General features: G+C 40.6%; 1 protein-coding gene across 4 annotated transcripts in view; it reads right to left on the bottom strand.

The window, feature by feature from the left end:
* The window catches only part of ROR1 (receptor tyrosine kinase like orphan receptor 1), a 409,096-nt gene that overhangs the window by 24,073 nt on the left and 360,582 nt on the right, over positions 1-24,441 (bottom strand). For all 4 annotated transcript variants that reach the window (XM_024233924.3, XM_054554395.2, XM_054554399.2 and 1 more), the window contains 3 exons: positions 19,838-19,965; positions 16,931-17,248; positions 14,660-14,905 (listed from right to left, as the gene is read on the bottom strand). In XM_024233924.3, coding sequence (XP_024089692.1) covers positions 14,660-14,905; positions 16,931-17,248; positions 19,838-19,965 — 692 coding nt within the window. The remainder of the gene's footprint in view (positions 1-14,659; positions 14,906-16,930; positions 17,249-19,837; positions 19,966-24,441) is intronic.

Consider the following 24,441-nt stretch of genomic DNA (forward strand, 5'->3'; position numbering starts at 1 on the left):
GCCGAGGCAGGCAGATTGCTTGAGCCTAGGAATTTGAGACCAGCCTAGGCAACATGGCGAAACTCCATCTCTACAAAACATTAAAAAAATTAGCCAGGCATGGTGGTGCATGTCTGTAGTCCTGGCTACTTGAGAGGCTGAGGCGGAAGGATTACCTGAGCCCGGAAGGTTGGGGCTGCAGTGAGCTGTGATTACGCCACTGCACTCCAGCCTGGGTGACAGAGTGAGACCTTGTCTCAAAAAAACAAAACAAAACCCAATTTTAATATTTATCAAATATTTTCTACTGGTGCAAAATCATGTTAGCTATTATTATCCTCATTTTTATAGGTGAAGATGCTGGAAGACAGAGTGGTTAAGTAAGTTGCCCAAGGACATGCAGCTAGTAAGTCAAAAGCTGGGATTCCATCGTCGGTCTTGCTTTTTGCCCACCATTCTAGCTACTACACTTCACTGCCAATAATTGGAGAATTTTGCCCCTATTTTCTCATAGTAGGGTTCCTCTTGTTTCATGGAGGTAGGAAGGATGAGGGTGATCTGAAAGGAAGGGAATAACACTGAAGCTTTGCCAAATGTGATTCTTTTGAAATCCCTGCTTTTTTTTTTTTTTGAGACGGAGTCTCGCTCTGTCACCAGGCTGGAGTGCAATGGTGCGATCTCGGCTCACTGCAACCTCTGCCTCCCGGGTTCAAGCGATTCACCTGCCTCAGCCCCCTGAGTAGCTGGGACTACAGGCACGTGCCACCACACCCAGCTAATTTTTGTATTTTTAGTAGAGACGGGGTTTCACCATGTTGGCCAGGATGGTCTCGATCTCTTGACCTCGTGATTCACCTGCCTCGGCCTCCCAAAGTGCTGGGATTACAGAAAATCCCTGCTTTATACACTGTTACAGGTAAATATATAACCCAGGCATCACTGGAGGCCATTGTAGTCAGTGCTGGGTGCACCAGTAATGATTGTGTCTACATGCCTATAGATAGACAGAAAGGAATCACCTGAGTAGAAGATGGTCTGCCACAGGGCACCAAGTCACAAATCTCTGAATAATGCCTTTTTCATTATCCACGTGACCTTCAGTAGGCCCTTAGCCACTCCAAGCAAACTCATCTGTAAAATGGGAGTAATACCTACTTCACAGAATTGCTGTAAGCAACAAATCTATTCTAGTACCAGTTACCACTCAATGTTTACCCTTTACCCTTAGACTAGAGGGGGATTCACAGGTAAAAGTTTTGGGCTGGAAGTTCTGGGCTAGATAATCTTAAGCAAGAAACAACCTCTCTGATCTCCATTTCCGCATTTATTCAATGGCATAAATAAGATTGGTAGAGCAGGAATAATGGTATCTGCTCTACCAATCTTATTTGGTTCACGTGAGAATCAAATGAGATAATGTTCATGAAAGAAACTTGGATAATTGAAAATTGCCATACAGTTGTTGGATGTTATGGTTATTATTAACATTATAAACCATTTTCAAATTTCTCAGTACCCTAGTGGGGTAAAGTCTCTGTTGTTATTCTTGGTTTTTCAGTGAAATCATTTTGAGGGTAATGATTACAAAAGCAATGAGGCTAATTTAGTACTAACGCAATGCTAGTCATTTTTCCAGGCCAGATTTTTAGCAACAAGACAAAGTAGGGCCTCACCTGTCTGGCAAACAAAGGAGTCTATTCTGTATTCATGCCCTATCAGATTATTCATGGAAGGTCTTCTGTTGTAAACGAGGGTCTGGGATAAATCCCCCTGTAGGTCTGCAGGAGAACAAACTTCAAGAAGCTGAATCCTTTAAACATTCAAGCTTGGCTCCTTCTGATTACACTGAGGATATGCTAACAAGCACAAGGGGCCCAATGTCTTTTTGCCAAGTGAAATAATCAAGGAGAACAATACATGGTCATGACAGAAACACATTCAGGCCCATTGTAAGTCTTCCATACAAAGTGCTTCCTTCCCTACACAGCTCTCTGCATTTGGCCAGAAGGGGATTCAGTCTCTGCTGGCTCTGAAAATCTTATATAAAAATATTCCATAGAACAATGAGCCTTCCAAATGAAAAATTAGAAAACTAATATCTGCCTAGGTCCTTTTTGATGTCCTAGCATTTGTATTCCTCATTTTAACCCGGAAGGCATATTGGTGTTATCTTGATTTTACACACAGAGAAATTAAGACCGAGAAAGGAAAAATAACTTGTCAAAGCTTCAAAGTAGCAGTCTGGGTTGGAATGCAAGCCTGTCTACCTTCAGTGCTTCTAGTAAATTATATCACTAATCAAAATTACCCTAAAACATTATATATAATTGTTTTTCATCATTCTCCTTAAGAGTCCGAAGTTTTCTTTCAATGAAGACTAATATCCGGTGGGAATCATACTATTTTAAGAAAATCACTTTGGAACAATGGACATTATTCTTACTAGTCATTTTAAAGGGTAATGGACACCTCCAATGCATTACAGAGAAAATCGGCTGAAAATTAGAATGTTGAAGATTTTTAATACTTTGGAATAACTGTTTAAAAGTGAAATGCACATATTAGTTACATCAAGTTAAATACTTGAGATTTTTGAAACCAACGACTTACCAGATCACATGATTAATTTCCTTTTAAAAATCAACAATTTGGTATCACAGTTCACATCTGACATTCCTATTTTATTTTTACAATGATATTCAATACTTTGATCAGTAATTAAATATAATGGAGAAAACACTCCTTTCTTATCCTGAAGCTTAAAGCAAAGTAATCATGTTTTCTTATTAAAGAGGTACTTTTAATAAAGTGAAACATCATCTGGGATATTACTTTGAGTTAAAACAAGAAAAAGCTCTGGTTTTAAATATGGCAAAGGTGGGAAGAAATCTTACAGAACCTTAGAATTCAAGGGAAATTAAACAAGTTTAAATTATAACCTTGACTGAAAAAAATTTAAAAACCATAGAAAACAAACAGGAATCACTACCAATTTATTACTTGAAAACTATAAAATAAGCAGGTTGGTAGCAGATAGGGGCCTGCACCAGTGATTTAGGCATATGCCTGGAAGCCGAGAGAGAGAGGTAATTAGGCCTTCAGTTGGCAGGCTGGGCCCAAGCATTCACTCTCTTGACTTGATGATGGAAGTACTAAGTAGATGATCTATTGCCTTATGTATTCTCAAATGAATTCTTTAAAAAAAATGCTGAACAGGCCATATACATTGATTAAAATTTTTCCCTGCAGAAAAGGTTTTAACTACAATAAGTTAAGGAGAGCAACTCATTTGTGAGCATTTGGGAAAAATCTTAGTAACTGGAATCCACACAAGTTCACTAAAAGTTTCTATAAACTCTCAGGGCCTCAGTTTCCTCCTCTATAAAAGAATTGGGCTAATCTTTTTTAATGATTAAAAAATGTTTAATTGTAAAAAATACCATAAAATTTACCATCTTAACCATTTTTAATTTTACATTTCAATAATGTTGCATATATTTATTCTTGTTGTGCAACCAATCTCCAGAACTTTTTCATGCTGCAAAACTAAAACTCTATGCCCATTGAATAACTCCCCACTTCTCCGCTTCCCCCAGCCCTGACAACCACCATGGTACTTTCTGTTTCTACGATTTTGACTATTTTAGGTACTGCATATAAGTGGATCATTCAGTATCTATCTTTCTGTGACTGGTGTATTTCACTTAGTCTAATGTCCTCTAGGTTCACGATGCTGTACCATGTGACAGGATTTCCTTCTTTTTATGACTGAATAATATTCCATTGTATGCATATACCATGTTTTCTTTATCCATTCATTCACTGATGGACATCTGGGTTGCTTCTGCCTTGTGGCTATCATGAATAATGCTGCAGTGAACATGGGTGTACAAATATTTTGAGACCCCGACTTCAATTCTTTTGGATTAAATACTCAGAAATGGGATTGCTAGATCAGATGGTAATTCTATTTTTAATCTTTTTAGGAACTTCCATTCTGTTTTCCATAGCAGCTGCACCATTTTACATTCCTACCAACAGATCACAACGGTTCCAATTTCTTCACACTTGCTATTTTTTTAATAGTGGCATTCTAATGGGTGTGAAATGGTATCTCACTGGGGTTTTGATCTGCATTTCTCTAATTATTAGTGATATTGAACATCTTTTCATATGCTTTTGGCCATTTGTATATCTTCTTTGGAGAAATGTCTATTCAAGTCCTTTGCCCACTTTTTAATCGGGCCAGTCTTTAAGTGACAAAATCCTATAGGTTGTATAAAATTAAATCTCTTTCATTTTGATGAGATTATTAGTGATAGACCAAGCACATTTAAACTTTAGCAAAACATTTGATCAAATGACTCGAGTGACTTATGACATTCTTATGGACAAGACGAAGGGATGAATAATAATATCATCAGATGTATTTGTAATTCATCATCTGCCTTTATTTAATAGTGTTAATCAGTCAATCAACATCAAATTGTAGAGGGCTATGCTTGAGGAATCCTGCCTGCTCAACATTATCATTGATGATATGTTTATCAAACTTGAAATGGCCAGAATCTAGGAAAGATACCTAACTGTTTAATTATGGAATAAAATTTTAGAGGCTCATACTCAACAGGCTAATATAATGAATCCAAATCAGAAGCTGAAATTTTAAAAATAAATATTATAAGTTGCTTTAAGGTTAAAGACATTGTTTATAAAATCCATGATTAGACAAATCTACTAAATAATTGTTGATGTAACCAAACCCCAAAAACAAACAAAAGATTACTAATAAGTTTTACTGAAGATTTAAAGGCTCAGATGAACCCAGCAACAGCATGATGCAATTGCTCAAAAAATTGTATATATGGCACTTATAGCAACATAATAGTATTCATTGGCAATACTGGGTAATGATCAAGAACATCGTGGTCCTCTTCTACCTGCTCTGGTTAAAAAGCACTGAAAGGTGTTTTCTAAGAGCCACATTTCTAAGGAGGGCTCTAAAGGAGCAGGAAACACCTAGAGGAGAAGAATGGGGAAGGAAATGTAGGAGGACCCATGTGATCTTTAGGCCAAAGAGAAAATCAAATGAAGGATGTGATATATGTCTTCAAATTTGTGTAAGAAATTATCCAGAAGTTAAAATTTGGATCTAGTCCATAGACTTGTTCTTTATTAGGTTTTTTAAAAAATTGGAATCAGTGGCCAACATTTAAAAAAAATCAGATTTTGCATACAAGTTTTGGTTTCTAGCTTACAAAGGCAGAACTTTTGAGCAGTTGGAATCATTCCATAATCACTTTGAAGTGGAAGGATTTCTCTGTCTCTGGAGATGTCTGGCAATGTTCAAGTAGAGGCTGGATGATTTCTATGGTTGCTCCCAAGGTTCTCTGATTTTATAAATTGAGTTGAAATAACTTATTTAGGCCCTTACTGAACTTTTTTTTTTCTTGAGACGGAGTGTCGCTCTGTCGCCGAGGCTGGAGTGCAGTGGTGCGATCTCAGCTTGCTGTAACCTCCCCTCTGGCGTTTAAGCAATTCTCCTGCCTCAGCCTCCTGAGTAGCTGGGATTACAGGCACCCCCCACCACACCCGGCTAATTTTTTTTTTTTTGTATTTTTGGCAGAGATGGGGTTTCACCACGTTGGCCAGGCTGGTTTTGAACTCCTGACCTTAAATGATCTGCCTGCCTCAGCCTCCCAAAGTGCTAGGATTACAGGCATAAGCCACTGAGCCCAGCCCATTTCTTTCTTAAAACAATTTATTTAAAGCTGACTCTTATGAAGCGATTTAAAGTCAGTGATGACATTTCCCCTGAGTATCCTCAGCCCACCAGATCCAGTCTCAGTCCTTTCTGACCAGCTCCTTGCTGAGGCCAACCTCTACTGATAGTATCAATGGATACCTTTGACCTGTGGCTTCCAGTTAGGTTGAACCTATGGGAGTTATTTGCCGGAGATGAAAGGCAGAAGAAGAGTATGGGTTGAAACCCTTGTTCCTCTGGCTTCCTCCTTGCTGGGTTGCTGAGGGTTGACTATATGCCTCTGCCAAAGGCCACAGCATGTGCTGGACAGCCCTCTTTTCAGTCTCAGCTATATTCTGCAAGGTAAGGTAACTGATCTAGGATGGTAATACCTCCCATTCATGTTAGCCCCAGGTCTCGCACCTTTCCTTGATGGTTTCTCCTAATTCTGCCAATACCTCCCTAAATAATTACATTATAACATTTCCCTTAGTCGATTGGCTTGTGCCATGTGTTTCCTGCCAGAAGCTTAACCAAAAAACAGTTTGTTACAAAGCCAGTGGCAACAATCATTGTGGTGTTATATCAGATTTCTGTCACCAAAGGTTAAGATACCAACAAGCACTTCTTACTGGCATGGTGGTGAGCCCAAAGAGTTCAGAGGTTTCAGAAGCTAATAAGCTGCTAGAGCAGCTTACACGCTGGGTAAATGACTCAATATATACTAGGAACAACAACAAAAAAACCTTTGAGAGAAATTATTTTATGGTTAAAAATGTTCATGGAACATGACTTAGCTATAAGTTTTGGGTCACTATTGTTCTTTACTTTGTTGTTGAAAATGTATAGAGACTGGAAATGAAAGCACATCTTGAAAATCTCTGTAGTATAAAAATAACTCTTCCAGAAAGCTTCAAACTATATAAAACAGTGCTATACTTCTTCCTCCTTTACCCCCTCCACCATCCAATTCACTGTAATGTTCAATTTTATTTTGAAGAAATGGCTGAAAGACAAATTGCCTTACAACAGGTCTTCTATGAAATATGGGTGAAGGCTGCTGACAGAGCAAGTGAAAAATGGCAGTGTTCACAATCTGGAAAACATCTGCCTTGCCCCGAACTGTAAACTACCACGTTGCAGAATATGGTTTGTGACAAACTGGAGCCCAGGGTGGGTGTTTGTAAGGTTATGGGACAAGTCAAGGCTATTCAGGCACAAAACTGGGCAATATGCCCTTTGGCAAATCGTTGCAAGCTAATGACTTAAAAGGAAATACAAAAGCAATAGGCCAGGTATGAAAACTCCAAATGGAGCCAAATGGTTCACCACTTTTCTTATCATGGATACTCTTTGGTGAAGCTGGTTTAGGAGTAAAAACAATACTGCTGCTTGGAACTTTTATTTGGTAGAGGGAGAAACCTTTACTTAGAGGAGAAACAGACATGCTGGCATGGCTAGGGGAAGAAATGTGGCCTCAGGATTTGATCAAGGGTAAAATAAAGGGCCATGGTTTAAATATAAAAATACGAATACGATTGGGATTCTGCCTTCCCATACAAATCAAGAAAGAAACAAATAGGGGATCTAAATGAGAGAGAGAGAAAGAACATAAGTCTTATGGTATTAATAAAATACAACCAAAGTAAAATGGACAGATTGTTGCAAAAGGAGTTCTCAGAGGTATTGACAGTTTCCACAGCTACACCCCCAGAGCTGCATAGAAAAGCAATGATAAAGGGCTACAGTGAAATGGTGAACCTAGGCAGTGTGCCTAGATGCCAGTTAGAAAGAACTTTGGCAAAATGCTTCTTTCTCAATTTAGTTTACACCCAACCCAAGATATTTGACTTGGAAGGTGACCACAACAGAAGGTGAAAGCATAGTGAATGAAGCTTTGCAGGCAGAGAAGATGGCCAACTTTGAGGACTGGAGGAGACATGGGGCTTCCAGAAAGAGAGGAGATGGGACTTAATGGGAGAAGGGCACACCCTGTGAGATGTGGGTGGAGCTGCTGGGGAGCTAATCTATATCAGGGCTGCGTCTAAGAGGAGCACAGTAGGGTCTCTCAGAGTAGATGTCTTTGTGGCTGGGGGCTCCATTCCTATATCCCTGGAGCTGCAAATAAGAATATCAATGGGCAGCATCCCAAAGACCCAGAGAGATCATAATGATCAAAGGGAAAGGGAAAATAATAAAGGAATGTGTGTTCCTCTGAAATAATCAGGACTCTATTGTTTAAGCAGTTATGGCATGGTAGATGGAGGAACGGATATGAAATTCTATGGAATTGGTTTGAATCTTGGCTTCAGTAAAAACAACATTGCCTGTTTTTCCTTTAGGAAAATGGAGATGACACCTTTATCTTGTGTTTACCGTGTGGATTAAACCAATTAATTCAACATATTTTACTGAGCACCAACTAAGTCCTAGGCTAGATGCCGGCACAGATATCTTAGCACAGTATTCAACAAGCAGTAGTCATCATTAAAATGCCACGCACATAAGAGCAGACATAAAACTGGGAACTATATGACAATACTTAATGTGATTCATATTTTTTTTCCATCTGATTCCTTCATTAGATTGCAGGCTACACAAGGGCACGGTCTGATTTAGCTTGTTTACAGGGTCTGAGATGCAGTAGAAGCTTAACATATATTGGTTTCTGTGAGTGAATGAATAAATAATTAGTAAATCTAATTGTTAGATGCCTGGAACACAAAAGAAAAGACATGGAGGATGAGAAGCCAGGTCTTGCCCAAACCATCTTTTGTCTTTTTTTTTCACTTTCTCTAAGCACTGTCTGGGCATATGCATATAATCCTAGCCAAGCCAATTCCCAGAATTTACAACAGCCATGTTTGGTTGTACTTAATTTTATATTCTGCTCTGGAGTGAAAGTTCACAGATAAAACAATCTGCAGCAGACTGTTCTCAAGCGCGTTTATTAGAGAAAGTACAACAAACGTTCACATTTTCTATTTAATTAGGCCTATGCGTCTTTTAGCTTTACTTAGTTGAAACTAAAACAAAAGTTATCAGTAGGAAAATGAGAAACCCCATGGAGATTCTGAAATCTCCTTAACTTTGAGTTAGCTAAAGAATGCAGGAATTTTCCTATGAGACTCTGTCTCATTCAGGATGGAGGAGAAAAAGGGCTCATTTCAAATCTGCCCCACTAGCTTACAACTCACTGTAAAATGAAGTTATTCTCAAGTTTTATCTGTTTACACACACAAAAACACATACGCAACAACATACATGCATAAACCACAGTTTAAAAGGCTGACTACAGATGTGAGTCCTGGGTCCACTTCTTATTAACCATGTGACCTTGGACACATGTTACTTAACCTCTCCAAGTCTCAGTTTTCTTTCTTGGGTATAATAAAACCCTACTGCTAGGGGGATAGAACTATTTAAGCACGAGATAATGCCTAAAAGTATCAGCATAGTTTTCAGCTCATTGTAAGCATACAATAAATGGTAATTACTATTGAATATTATTGTTATTCTATAGTTTACAATTCTATGGTGTAGAAAAGAGTTCCTCAACCCCAACATTCGACATTTTGGGCTAGATGATTCATTGCGTGGGCTGTTCTGGGTATTGCAGGGTGTTTAGCAACATCCCTGACCTCTACACAACAGATACCAGTAGCATCCCCCAACCCCACCCACTTGTGATAACCAAAATCTCTCCAGAAATTGCCAAATGTTCCCTGGAAGACAGAACTGCCCCTGTTTGAGAATCACTGGTGTAGAACAAAGAGCAGTGGTCCTGGAGACAGGAGACCTGGTTTCCAGGAATTCATTTGTGATCTTAGGTAAGTCTTCTCACTTCTCTGGGCCTTGATTTTCTCATATGGTAAAACAGGGCTGGAAATTCCTACTTGATCTCTCGTGGTTTTGTGACAATGAAATGAGAAAAAAAAAATCAAATGCTCCAAAGGAGTTATAAAAGTAGGATTCCATGATGATCAGTTTGTTAGAAGTGGGCTGAGGGCGACTGGGAGAAGACAGGCATACTCCTGAGCACAGCTGATGCTGACCTGCTGTCTTCTCAGGAATCCCATCTGGGAGCTACTCGCCCTCCAGCAGCTTATTGATCATATGTCAAGGCTTCCCTGTTCCTTTAATGGATATATTTGTGGCTTGGCTTGAAGAATTCAAGAGGAACTGCTTTGTTTTAAAATAAAATGAAAATGTTCTTTAAAAAAAAAATCTAAGTGGTGAAAACTGCCTTGTCATCTCTATATTTAACTTTCATCTAAATTCATCTCTCATGTGACTAGTATTAACCAGTCCTCAGGATTTTCACTGTGTCCTCTGCACATATATTCAGAAAAGAAATATTCCAAGGGTTTTCAACATCGCTATACTGATTAATACTAAGATAATAACACACCGAGTAATACTATGATAGGGTTCTTCATCAGCACGGGAAGCTTTTTGATGTCATATCATATAATGGAAATCGGCATGATGTAATCCAGAGGTGGAACCTATCATCATGCTTGTATTTATTTCAGAAAAATCTTCAAATGAGAGATAGCAGAGTGTCTGGTAAAAGAGCATGAGCTTTGAGTTTGGTCAGAGCTCTATGCAGACAGTGGTTGGCTGTGTGATTTAGACAAGTCCTATAGCCCCTTTGAACCTCAGTGAAATATGTTAATCATACCTACCCCACAGCATGGTTGTGAGTTTTAAATGGAGATGAATATGTAAAGCACCAGGCACCATGCAGGCACATAGTAGGTATCCTGTAGATGTAAGTGATCTCCCTCTTTCTACTCAGTCTGAAAGACCTTTCGAAGGTTTCTTTCATCCCTCCTAGAATGTGTTTGATCTGGATGCTGCAGGAAGGGCATTGAAATGAAAACGAGTACTTTTTAGGTATAATTTGTAGTCTTTGCTTAAACTAATCGTAATAGAGCTTGAGTCCTTGAATCAGAGTATCAATATGTCTTCCAGCTTCTAGACAAATTACTTCCCTACTTCTGATGGGCATTAGTTGGAAATTAAGGGTCAGAAGTCACCCAAAGAACAATAGTGTTTACCTAGAGTGGAACGAATAATGCTTTTCTTTCCTTTTCTTTCTTTCTTTTTTTTTCTTGAGACTGAGTCTCGCTCTATCGCCCAGGCTGGAGTGCAGTGGTGCGATCTCAGCTCACTGCAACCTCCGCCTCCCAAGTTCAAGCGATTCTCATGCCTCAGCCTCCTGAGTAGCTGGGATTACAGGTGCATGTCACCACACCTGGCTAATTTTTGTATTTTTGGTAGAGACGGGGTTTCACCATTTGGCCAGGCTGGTCTTGAACTCCTGACCTCAAGTGATCTGCCTGCCACGGCCTCCCAAAGAGCTGAGATTACAGGCGTGAGCCACCAAGCGCAGCCCATTTCTTTCTTAAAACAATTCATTTAAAGCTGGGCATGGTGGTGCATGCCTGTAGTCCCAGGTACTCAGGAGGCCGAGGCAGAAAGATTTATTGCGCCCAGGAGTTAGAGACCAGCCTGGGCAACATAGCAAGAGCCTGTCTCAAAAAAACAAAGAAACAAAACCAACCAATTCATTTGGTTTCCTCTGTACATCAACCAATAACCCGAAGTAGCACAGTAGAGTAGCAAGAAGATGAGCTTGGAATCACACAGACCTTCCATTTACTAGCTGGATGACCCTGGGGCTTTCTCAGCCTCAGCTTCTATATCAGCAAAAATAGGGTTAATAATACCTGTCAGAGTATGAGGATGAGGATAAAGAAAGCATGTGAAAACCCTAGCACTGTGCCTGGTGCGTGGAAGGTGCTTAGTAAGTACTGCTTTTATCCTGGACTCTCTTGCAGACTCTCATACCTTACCTGGTTTAGGAGAAGGAATGGAGCAACTAAGTAAATCTATGTTTTGTTTTTATTCCTTTCTTATCACTGTTGAAAATAACATGGAAAATGTCATAAATGAAGTGCAAACCATTACAAAATACAGAATAATTTTCCTTGAAATGATCAGCAATGGCTCTGCAAGAGGTTACTTCATAATACGTATGAAAGTATATTAAAGCCCATATGAAGGTGTATGAAAGCCCAGCAACACAAAGGGGATGTGGTGATCTTTCTAAAATTTGTTGTGTTCAACTTTCCGTAAAACCATTTTGCAAGTAAAGTCACTATAAGTAACAGGTAGGAACAAAATTATAGAATAAGAGTTCCTCAAAGTTTCATCATTAGGGTTCTTTTCAATATTTTTAATACTTTTTCTTAAGGATTTCTTTAGTATATTTTTAAGCCCTTCCTCTTCTTTGTTCCATAACATTTGTGCTAACTTCTGTTGTATCATACATACTGCATTGTAACTGACATACCTCAAAAGCATGAATCATTTTATTTCTCTTATAACCTCCCTACTCCATGGTGGGCTCTCAAACAATATTTGCTGAGCTGAGAGCAAGAATTTATTTACATATGTTGACTATGTGATAATTCGAATAGATTTATCTTTATATATTGACTATATAATAATAGATAATATGTACTGAACATTTACTATGTTCGGACATCATAGGGTTTTTCAGCTAACAACTAATTTATTCTCACAATAAATCCTAAGTGTATATCATTATTTTCTCATTTTACTGATAAGAAAAATGAGATTAGAAGGGGCTAAGAGCACACAGCTATTTCATTGAAGACCTGGGATTCAAACCCAGGCACTTAAACATGAGAACCCATGTCCTTACCTATTACAATAAACTGCTTTTACTACAAACTATATATTTATTGTTTACCTGTTATTGTTGCCATTAAGCAGATTCATTTTGCTCTCTAGAGAGAGAGCATGCTTAGTGGAAAGAGCCAACACGTTTGGGAATCAGGCTGACCTGAGTTAAAATCATGATTCAGTCACTGATAGCTGAATGTCTTTCAGCAAACCTCTTAATTCTTACTGAGTGTCAGTTTTCTTATCCATAACATAAGGATGATAGAAGCTGGATATGAAGATTGAATGAGGTGACAGAGGTAAGGTGTCTCACATAGGATCTGGCACATGGTAGCCACTCAGTTAGGTCATTATTACATTAGGAACTGAGGCTACTGCCCCTGACCCAGAGTCTAAAGCTAGCTTTCATTGTCTTGCACTGACATTTCCTTCTCTTTTGTTCAGTAGATATGCTCCTCTTTCCTTCAGGTGTCATGGCCTTACATGCCATATGTATGCCAACATTTCCTTCGTATCCATCTCATCCCAGACCCTGACTTGAACTTCAGTCTGTGATATCCAACTGCCTCCTCAGTATCTCTTTTTGGATTTCTAAAAGGCATCTCAAACTCAGCATGAACAAAAACTCTTGATTCCAGCTCCCACTAAATTTACTCCTCCTATAGTTTTCTCCATCTCAGCAAAAGGCAATTCCATGGAGAAGCTCCGGAGTCACTCTTGATTCCTTCCATCATTTATATCCCACATCTGATCCGTCAGTGACTCCTCTTGTCTCCAATTTCAACACATATCCAGAATCTGCCCACGTGTCCCTCCGTCTTCCACTCCTCCTCCTGTCAAGGCCACTTTATCTCTCCCCTGCATTCCTGCAGTAGCTTCCCAATTGATCTCCTTGCTTTTGCTCTTGCATCCTTCCCACAGGCTAGTCTCAACCCAGCAGCCCGGTGAGCCTTCAAACATATAAGTCAGGTCATGTCACCCTTCTGCTCAAAACCCTCTCATGCTTTCCCAACTCATTCAGGGTCAAAGCTTAAGTCCTCCAATGGCCTACAGAGCTTTACCTGATTGGGTCCTGTTACTTTCCCGACCTAATCTTCTGCTACTCTCCCTCTTGCTTGTTCCGCCTCCATGACTCCTTGCTTCTTTGTGGATGTGCTATGCCTACTCCCTCCTTAGGGTCCCTGGCGTCTCCCCATGCTCGGATGAGTAAGTACTTGGCACGTAGTAGGTACTCAACAAATATTCTGAATGAATGGCTTGAATAATCATCTGGTTAAACACTGAGCTCACTTTGTATTGTGAGTCCCATGACTATTGCTCTTGTTTGCCCACCCCCCTACCCTGTAGCTTTTGCTTTTCCAGCAGTGACATCCTGACTCTCCCACTATGCCTGGGAAACTTGGCATTATTTATGATATCTATGAGAACTAGGATCAGGAAGATGAATTAGTTCTAAAATAGTTCCTAACTCCAGGTTTCACCAACATTTTCTTTCTTTTTTTTTTTTTTTGGTAGAGATGGAGTCTCACTATGTTGCCTGGGCTGGTCTTGAACCCCTGGGCTCAAATGATCTTCCTGCCTCGGCCTTCCCAAAGTGTTGGGATTACAGGTATAAGCCACCATGCTTGGCCCATTTTCATTATTTTCTCCAAACATTTTCTAGAAAAAGGAACAGTTAACTGACTCAGGAATTCCATTTTCTTACTAGATACCTATATGCTGCTTCTGCAGTATTAACAGACATAACGAAGGACACAGTTTACCCACAGATTGCCCTGGATGACCGAGTAATGGTTGTAGATTCATCCTGCCTTGTGGTGTTTTTAAGGCATACAGAAAACAATTTCTTCCTGCTTCCAATATTCCTTTTTTTGCTAAAAAGGACCACTTGGATGCAGACCATTCTAGGTAACATCTTTTTCTATAAAAATCAATGTGATAAACTGTCTCAACTGTGCCTCTGGAGGGCTGGGTCCCTGTTACATCCACGAGTGCAATGGCTGCAGGTATAAAGGCAGTTGACTTCTTGAGAACGTGTTTTGGTACCTTACAAGGTGTTTTATGTAGAAATGGCAAGGTTTACCCTAAAACCAGACTGAGATCAAGCAAATACTGTCCATTTTCTTTGCCCCCCCTTATAGGATTCTCCTAAACGAAGAGGGGTAGGATAGGGATCTTTAAAGGTGATTGAATACATTAGGGGCAATGACTTCTATTTACCGCAAGCTGGGATGTCACACAGATCAGACTTAAAGTTTTCATCCAAGGTGAAGCACCAGGGAGCTTCCTTCTGATTCCCTGGGTTGCGGCAGTAGGAATGGCCTCCATTCAGCTCTGGGAAACGAAGGGCAGTGAAAGTGTGTGTGTGGGGATACTGGGAATTCCATGGCTGGCACTGGCGTCCTGATTTGGTCACACTGACGGTCCCCCGGTAGTCCACACCTGTGCTGTTATAACACTTGTGATCTGAAAAACACACAAAACCCCAAACAATTAGAAAGAAACATAGGAGATGCTGGAGCTCTCCTCTAGCCAGCAGTTTCTGGAGGGGAGGGCTGGTAATTAACCTCGTGGCCACAGCTTCCCTGCTGGTCAGGGGCCATGCAGGGCACTCTCCCTGCTTCGCTGGGCTTGGACCCAGGGCCTGCCTTGCAGTTACATTCCTGGGAGGATTTAAAGCTTTTGCTTCAGGAATAAAATCAGTCTTCCAAAAGTATTTTTAACATTGAACACAGAAGAAATCGGAAGTGGGGTGGGACCTGGGGGCACAGAAGTAATTTCCTAGTGAACAGTTCAAGGAAGGTTCAAGCCAAACTTTTCCTTCCATTCTGATTGACAGCCTTAGACATGAAATCATGTAATAAGGAATCTAGTTGGTATTGTAATTCACAGAACATGCTTATTAGAGGCTGTGCATTCTGGGTTTCTAACAAAAGTGGGGGCTATCTCTGTGCTGATGGGGTCGGCACCCTTGAGAAGCAGATCCCATTAAGTAGACCTCGCAGGTGGCCACAGGGGCTTAAAAGCACTGCAGAATCTATACAGTCGAACTGAATTGGAGTTTGGAGGAGTAATGACAATAATAATAATGTTGCTACTGAGCCCTTACCATGTGTTAGGCATTTTAGATGCATTCATTTACTTAACTCATAAAATAGTATTAACGACCAAAAGGAAACTAAAAAATTGCCGGTGAGATTAATGCTAGATGAAAGGGAACTGTACACTGAAATAGTCTTTTGCTTGGTGGTGTTGACGGGGTAGGGGATGGAGGCAAACCCATCTATATCTTTAAAATGGCGGTATGATATGGTTTGGGTCTGTGTCCCCACCAAATCTCATGTTGAATTGTAATCCCTAGGGTTGGAGGTGGGGACTGGTGGGAGGTGACTGGATCATGGGAGCAGGTTTCTTGTGAATGGTTTAGCACCAACCCCCCGTGGTACTGTCCTTGGGATAGTGAGTAAGTTCTCATTCTCATGGCCATTTAAAAGCATGTGGCACCTCCCCACTCACTCTCTCTTGCTCCTGCTCCTACCGTGTAAGAAGCTTGTTCTCCCTCCACTTTCTGCCATGATTAGAAGCTTCCTGAGGACTCCTCAGAAGCAGAAGCTGCTATACTCCCTGTACAGCCTGCAGAACCACACGTGAGTCAATTAAACTTCCTTTCTTTATAAATTACCCAGTCTCAGGTATTTCTTTATAGCAATGCGAGAATGTACTGATACGTGCTATAATACACTTACCATTACATGTACCATTAGTGCATTTATTTAGTTCATTCACAATATTGTACAACCTTCACCACTATAGGTTCTAGAACACTTATATTACCCTAAAAGGAAACCCCGTATCTATTAAACAGTCACTCTCCACTACCCCTAGCCTGGCCCCTGGTAACCACTAATCTGAATTCTGTCTATATGGATTTATCTGTTCTGGAAATTTCATATAAATGGATCATACAATGGTGTCTGGCTTCTTTTACTTAGTATAATGTTTTCCAGGTTCATCCAGGTTTGTAGCATGTATCTGTATTTCATTCCTTTTTATGGATAAATAATGTTTCACCATGTGGATATACCACAATTTGTTTAACCACTCCTCTACTGATGGCATTTCGGTCATTTCCACCTTTTGGCTATTGTAAATAGTGTTGTTATAAACATTCTCATATGAGTTTTTGTTTGAACATCTGTTTTCAGTTCTTTTGATTACATACTCAGGAGTAGAATTGCTAGGTCATATAGTAATTCTATGTTTAAGTTATGGAGAAACCAGCTCCCATATTTTAAAATTATTATCTTCATGAAGCTTCTTGAAGATAACTATGTCTAATCCACCACTGAATGCTCAGGCACAGTACTCAGCCCATTGGAAAATAATTTGATTAGCAGTATGAAAATCACTATGGGTCAAGGTCCAGTTTTCCCTGTGCCAACAGATTGCTGACCCTTAGAAGAGCACAGAAGGTCAGGGGCTACCACTTACTTTTATTTATAGGATCTGCCATGGGAATTCCAATCCGGATACAGTTCGCAGCTTCCGGGCTCTCTGGCTGGGGGAGATCTTCACAGTTTGGCAGTTTCAGCCTCATCAGAATCATGGGATTTGATCTTGCAAAAATGTACTCTGTTTGACACAGGACATTTTCCAGGATTTCACATTCATCGCGACACAAGTCACGGGGCTTTGGGACGGATGAAGTTTCATCGCAGTACGGGAAGGCATAGTGGCACAGGGAAGGAATGGCGAACTGAGAACACTTATCAGATAAGTGACTGGAAGTGCCAATCATAGTGAAAGCAGCTGGAAAACAAACACAATTATTAACTCCCAGAGGCCGGGGTTTATCTTCTTTGGTTATCTAGTCAACGGATATCAGATATAAACACACATTGCGAGGAATCCGCCGTGCTGAAACAGACAAGGCCCAGAGAAGGAGATTCATTTCAGATGTCTAAGCAGCTTACTTTCACTGGCTTGAAAAAAACCATTTTGACTACAAAGTTAAAAAAACAGGATTAAATTACATATGTACCATTTCCTAATAAAAAAATTAATTAAGTTAAAGTACAATATATTTTTCATTTTTTACTACAAAGCAATCGAACTTTGTGTTTCATCTGGTGCTTTTTATTAGTTTCGTGAGGCTTCTAAAACATTTGACAGCTGTAGGGACAGAATTTGTTTCTGCAGTGGCTGAGCCTGAGCACAGGATCCAGTTCCGTGTCTTGCTGGATGGCAAGAGTTGCTGGATGACTTAGGGTAACTTGCTTAATTTCCCTGTGGCTTGAATACTTTCTACTCCATCTTCTGAAAATGAGGCAACTCACTTGGAAGTTCTCAAAGAGCACAGTGCAATTGTTCCAATGTGTATCATCGAATATTAGTGGTTCCTTAGCTTAATCTCTTACTAGTAGGGTAAGATGCACAAAAAGCGCACCAGCCTACCTTTGAATACCGCTATTGACAAGGAGCTTACACCTCACAAGGAAACCTATGAGGTTGCTGATACATTATTTCCCCAAGTATGTTGCTCAGAACATTAATCATGTGAAATAGAATAGTGTTTGAGAAACAAGCCAACAAGTTTGGGAAACGCTGGGATAAACAAAGGTAAATGAATTTTTTAAAAAAACTTCCCACCAGGCTGATACCCATTAGAAATCTCCAAGAGAGGATTTTTATAAATAGGTTACCAATTATTTACAGCAAAACTTCCACTTTTTTTTTTGAGACAGTCTCACTCTGTCGCCCAGGCTGGAGTGCAGGGTTACGCTCTCAGCTCAGTGCAACTTCTGCCTCCCAGTTTCAAGGGATTCTCATGCCTCAGCCTCCCACATAGCTGGAACTACATGCACGTGCCACCGCACCCAGCTAATTTTTGTATTGTTTTTTAGTAGAGATGGGGTTTTGCTATGTAGGCCAGGCTGGTCTTGAACTCCTGGCTTCAAGTGATCCGCCCGCCTCAGCCTCCCAAAGTGCTGGGATTACAGGAGTGAGCCACTGTGCCTGGCCCAAAATGTCTACTTGTTTTTCTGGATACTCAGTTAAAAGTACGTTAAGGCATTCTTACATTAGGTTGAAATGGGTGTTTAACAGCTCCTCCCTGTCAGTCTTACTGCTGTTTGAAACTTCAGAATTCTCTTCCTGTTGAAATGAGGGCTTCAGAAAATGGCAACTACCTATGCCTATAGTTGCTGCTTTTGGTTGGTTAAAAAGTCCTCCAGGAGGCTGAGGCAGGAGAATGGCATGAACCTAGGAAGCGGAGCTTGCAGTGAGCCGAGATCGTGCCACTGCATTCCAGCCTGGGTGACAGAGCGAGACTCCATCTCAAAAAAAAGAAGTCTTTCTCCCTCTTTCCCCCAGCCTCCTCTCAGTTCCTTCACATTCCTCATAGCACATAGCTTCCACATAGCTTCTGGGCCTTTTGCTGTTCTATGTTTCTGCCTTGGGTTCGTTCTTACCTCTCCTAAACCCTAGGGTTGCCAGATAAAGAAAAAGACAATGGTAACGTTTTAATTTCAGATAAATATTTATGACATACTTATACTAAAAAATTATTCGTTGTTTATCTGAAATTCAAATGTTACTGGGTATCCTGAATTTTTATTTCTAGATATGGCAACCTCATTAGAATGTCACGAAGGCAGTGTGAATGGATTGCAAAGGATATGTGACACAGAGGCATCATAACTACACTAATGGAAGGGGACAAAGCTGCTGTAACCACCAGAATGATGCATGCAAAATCCTACGAGGTAGCCTAGGCTACTTTAACTCATGTGTGCTAGCAAGTGCTTCGCTACTAGATTTCTATCAAAAGGATACTTTCAATTAAGAAAAATGAAGAGTGAAATGTTGAAAGCTAGAGCAAGAAGAGACCAATGGTCATCTTGCTTCATCACTCATTTCACAGATGAAGAAGGGGACTTTTCGGGAAAGTAAGCCATTTCCCCAAAGTTCACTGTCATAATAGTTCTGGGATGAGTGTCCAGAATTCTAAACTCTAAATTCATCCCCTCTCAGTTGACATCATGTTGCTTCTAAACAGTAAGCTCTGTGAGGGCAGAGACGTACCTGGCTTATTTACACACCATCATCTCTCCCATTCAGGTTCAGTTCCTGGTATGCTGAAAGCACTTAATAATATTTATTGAGTGTTTGAATGAATGTGAGATTTCGCAAAGCTTCCTTTTCCTCTAAGGGCAACCTTCAATAAATTACTTTAATGTAAATTCCAGAGCACAGAGATCATGTCTCTTGCTTTTTTATGGTCCTGCTCCCAACCTCCATGCTGAGCTTAATCCTTTGTCAAGAGAGGAGCTCAATAAAACTTTTGGTGAGAAAAATAGTTATTCAAGGGACAAATATAATTTCATTGGTGCTACCTACCTGTGATCTGATTTTCTATTTCCCCTTGCATGTGCAAAGACTCCATATAGACGGTGCGGTTGCCAATAAATCTTGCACATGCAATCCCTCTGTATGGCTGACAGAATCCATCTTCTTCATACTCATCTCTGAAAGAAAGCATAGACACATTAGCTGATGCACCACTTACATACAAGGCACAAGCTCTGACTGCGCGATACCCTAAATAGTCACTAGGGGGCATAGTTGGGCACAATATACAAAAGACTGGGCTAAGGAATTGGGCTTTTGCTCAGTTCTTAAAACATCTGTTGGTCACATTGGTCAAGTTTCCTACACCCCCAGAAAGTCATCCTGAAGCACAAAATCATCCTTAAATATGGGAGAAAATGCTTTTATTTTCGCAGCTGGTGGTGGGCTGGAAGATGATGTAGTTATAGGAGTAAAGAGGAAATGAGTTGGAAATCTGGGCACATGTTCTACAGTTTTTTGTTTTTTAAGCACAGATTATTTCTGCTTCATTTGCTACAATGGCGTGGGCGACCAGATCCACTCCAAATGACGTGTCAATTAGGGGGATCCATGGGGTGAGAAGCTGGGTGCAGCTGGAAAGAAACCCGAGGGCAGCCCAGTTAGGTGGCTCTTCACTGCTGAACCTCCATTATCTGTACCCTGCCCAAAGAGGACCAGGGCAAACCATGGTCTGGAGAATTTGAATTGAGTCACTAAATCCAAGGAAATCTAGAGAAAATGTCCATGGAAATTTTGCTTTCATGCTTCTCTACGATTTTAAAAAATAGTCTTATTAAAATTTGGGGGCCTCAAAATTATAATACTTTTTTAATAAGGAGGGGTAGCAGATTTCATCCTGAAGACAGAGGGACACCAGAAATGACATGATTCATGTGCCAGGTAAAAGGACTGGAGATCTAAGGCTGGAGATGAAGACCCAAGATGGCAGGCTCAACCTGAAAGGGCAGAGGCTACCATCTCCCACAAGGGCCTACAATGAGCACAAGAGCCCTCGAGTGCAGAACATCCAGCTGTTTCTCAAAGGCAGACCATAGCCAAACCAAAGTCTGCCTGCCACATGTATAAGTTGACTTCAACCCTGGATGCTCCTCCTCAATATATCATCTCAAAAAAAAAAAAAAAAACACAAACAAACCATTTTTCCCCTTTGGTTTCTTTTAAGTAAAAATCCCTCAGAGCAAAGTCAGGAGAACAAAATTCTCTTCCTGAGTTTAACATTTGGGCACCCTTAGGCAAGCTGTCTGAGCCCTCTGAGCCACAATTTTCTCATCTACAAGTTGGACACAGTAACTGACTTCTCTGCCCTACAAGGGAAAGTCATGACGAGCCCATCAGATAATGTAAAAGCTTTTTTAAATTGTAGAGATAATATATGGCTATTCTTAAAGTATTTACAATGACCAAAGAGGACATTTATTTAAAAGACAGTTATTTACTAAGCTCCCACATCGTAAGAGAGACTGCGGTTAGTGCTATGGTGCTGCACTTCCCGGCTTGAAGGTCTAGTGTAGGAGTCTAGAAAGTCAAAGTATAGCAGCAAACCAAGTGGAAAAAATCACCTGATAGGACACTAATTTTCTGCTTCTCTCTACTCCCATTCATTAAAATAATCATTTTAAAGGTGAAGGTGGGGGAAGTATCTTCAGTTTAGTCCTGAAAATAGTTTGTATTGCAAAGCTCTTAAAAACTTAACCTTTAAATACACATACAAATTAATATATCATATACCTGACATAAAGACATTGAAATTTTACTGTTGCACAATCCTGCAAGCACTCCACATGTTTACTTTCATAAATCCTAGAGTAATGCTGAAGACTTTTTGGCTTAAATTTTACTTGGGTTGTAAAATTAACCCAATTTTTATTGGGTAACTAATACCATAAACCTATGGGGAGAAAGAAGGTTCTTGATGACCTACACTTGGATCTTGGAAACCTAAGTACAGAGACCAGAATACACCCCCATGCCACCCCTCTGCTATTACAGATGATGCTTTTCTATCCCTAGGCATTAGCAGAGCCCTGGATTTTTAAGGTGTCATTATGAGAACACTTCTTTCTCCTCCACATTAAACTCTCAAGGCTTCAATTTATATCTCTTGGGAGGACAAAACCCTGGAATTACCCCCAGATATAAATCCCCAACCTACTGGGAGTTCCCATATTTTATGTGTGAGGCTTAGGCTAAACTTCTTACCACCTTTCCAGTTCAAGACTCTTAAAAAGACTCTTTGAATACTTTTTTTCAGAATAAAATGGAATGCAATTCCTTGGCTGCACATTTCTTATCAAGGGCTTAGAACTGCAGGTGTATTAAATTTTTGACTATTCCCAGAATTCCTACTATCCTGTTCAGTCTCCTGGGAGACAGATTTTTTAAAAAGAACACAAAAATCCCCCAAACCAGTATGTACTGTTATCTGCTGGGGAGTGGTTCTGTCTCGGCTCCTTATGAGAATTGCCTTGGCAGCACTTTGGGAGGCCGAGGCGGGTGGATCATCTGAGGTCAGGAGTTCAAGACCAGCCTACTCAACATGGTGAAAACCCATCTCTACTAAAAATACAAAAATTAGTTGGGTGTGGTGGCTGGTGCCTGTAATCCCAGCTGGTCAGGGGCTGAGGTGGGAGAATCACTTGAACCCAGGAGGTTCAAGTTGCAGTGAGCCAAGATCATGCCACTTCACTCCAGCCTGGGTGACAGAGTGAGACTCCATCTCAAAAAAAAAAAAAAAAAAAAAACAAGAATGAAAGAATCTCCTTGAGAAGCTTTAGGAAATACGAATGCCCAGGCCCCACCTTAGACCTATTAAATCATAGTCTTTGGGGATGAGGCTTAGGTATCTATGCTTAAAGAAACCTATCCGGTGATTTGAATGTCGTTGAGAACCACAACACTGAAAAAAACCAAACGTCTATTAAGTGTCTGCTGCTCTGGGCTGGGTACTGTGTTAGGTGCTTTCTTCGAAGCAGCCCCTGATGAGCTATTATCCTTATTTTACGAGGGAGAAACAAATTCAGAGAAGTTAAGTAACTTGTTCAAATTCACAAAGCCAGTCTGGTGGAGCTAGGATTTAAACTGAAACTCAAGATGAGGCCACTATCCCATGTTGTTAGGTCTGTAACTATGTTCTGCGTTTCAATACTACTCTTAGTTAAATCAGCCTACTTGAGAAAGAGACCTTATAATGAGTCTTGATTCTGTACCAGATACTGCTAAGTTTTATATACTTATAAAAGATATTAAGTCATTTAATCCCAACAACAATCTTATAAAAAAGGTAAAGATGTAATTATTCCCATTTTACAGATGGGAAAAGTGAGACTCAGAAAGCATAGAGAACTTATCCAAAGTTACGCAGCAAGTAGAAGAGCTAGATTTGCCCTAAATAGTGTTTCTAACCACACTCTATAGCTTCTTTCCAAGTGGTTTGGCGATGGAGTTTTTGCAGTGCTTACAGGGGCTTTCTGCTATGGAGAAGCTTTGGTGTATGCTGGGTGGTAAAAGGTTTTCTTTTAAACATGAAGTCAAAATCACATTTCTTTCTTTTCCATTTTTCACCACTGGCTTTGGCTGGAGGGGAACAAATACTCCTCCCAGCATTAATCAGCTTCATGCTTTTTTCCAGCTCACACTTCTTTCATCATTGATGTCTTCCTGCCTCACTCCATGCTCAGCAAATTAAAAACATGAAGCAAGTGGCAAGGCAGCAAAAGTGCAAGGGCACTTGCAATGAGCGTGCCCGAGGCTGCATTCAATGGAGAAGAAAAGTGCATTGTGAAAGGGCAAATGGAATTTGGCCATTCATCACAGTGGCTGGCACCAGCGTGTGCCGCTGCCTCACCATGATGTCAAGGTGCAGGGGTGCTTTGTGATGGGAACTCATGTTTCTCATAAAAGTAATTGAGTTACCATGTTGCCAGCCTCTACAACCTGCCATATTCTCTGCCATGGGATTGGGAAACGCAAATGTGGTCTGTAATCCACCTCCAGGGTCTCCTCCTTCTCCAGGGCAAGGAGCTTATGAAGGATACTTGAAGAGTGCTAAGAGGGATCATGGAACAGTGCGGCAGCAAAAGGAGTGCCCATCTAGGAACCACTGCAGAGCAAGGAAAGGAAATGCTGTTCTGCAGAGACTTCATAATCTAGTTCTTGCCAGTTTTTCCAGCTTCCTTCCCTGCCAGACAAGCCTACGAGCCTGATGATACTAGTCATGTGGATGATCTTGCTAGTCTCAAACCACAGGATGCACTTCAATGCTGACATGGCTTGACCCATGCTCATCCTGAGGGCTGGCATGCACTCCACCCCCTCGTTCACCTTATGAATGTTCTCATCTTTCAGATCCAAATGCCCCACCTTCCCTGGAAAGTTAGTCACTCACTAACCCCACCCATTCCCAGTACTTTCATCAAACCATTCCACAGATTTCCAGTTTCATATACTATTTTATCTGTTTAGCGCCCACCTTACCACTGACCGGCCAATAGAACTAGAAGAGATGAGGAGACTGTCCCAGGGTAGCCCACCAACGTGGACCCTTCTCCATACCAGGAGTATCCTCTAAATTGGAAGCCATTTTCTTCCTCATC

This window comes from Pongo abelii, chromosome 1 (assembly GCF_028885655.2).
Source record: "Pongo abelii isolate AG06213 chromosome 1, NHGRI_mPonAbe1-v2.0_pri, whole genome shotgun sequence".
Classification (NCBI taxonomy): domain Eukaryota; kingdom Metazoa; phylum Chordata; class Mammalia; order Primates; family Hominidae; genus Pongo; species Pongo abelii.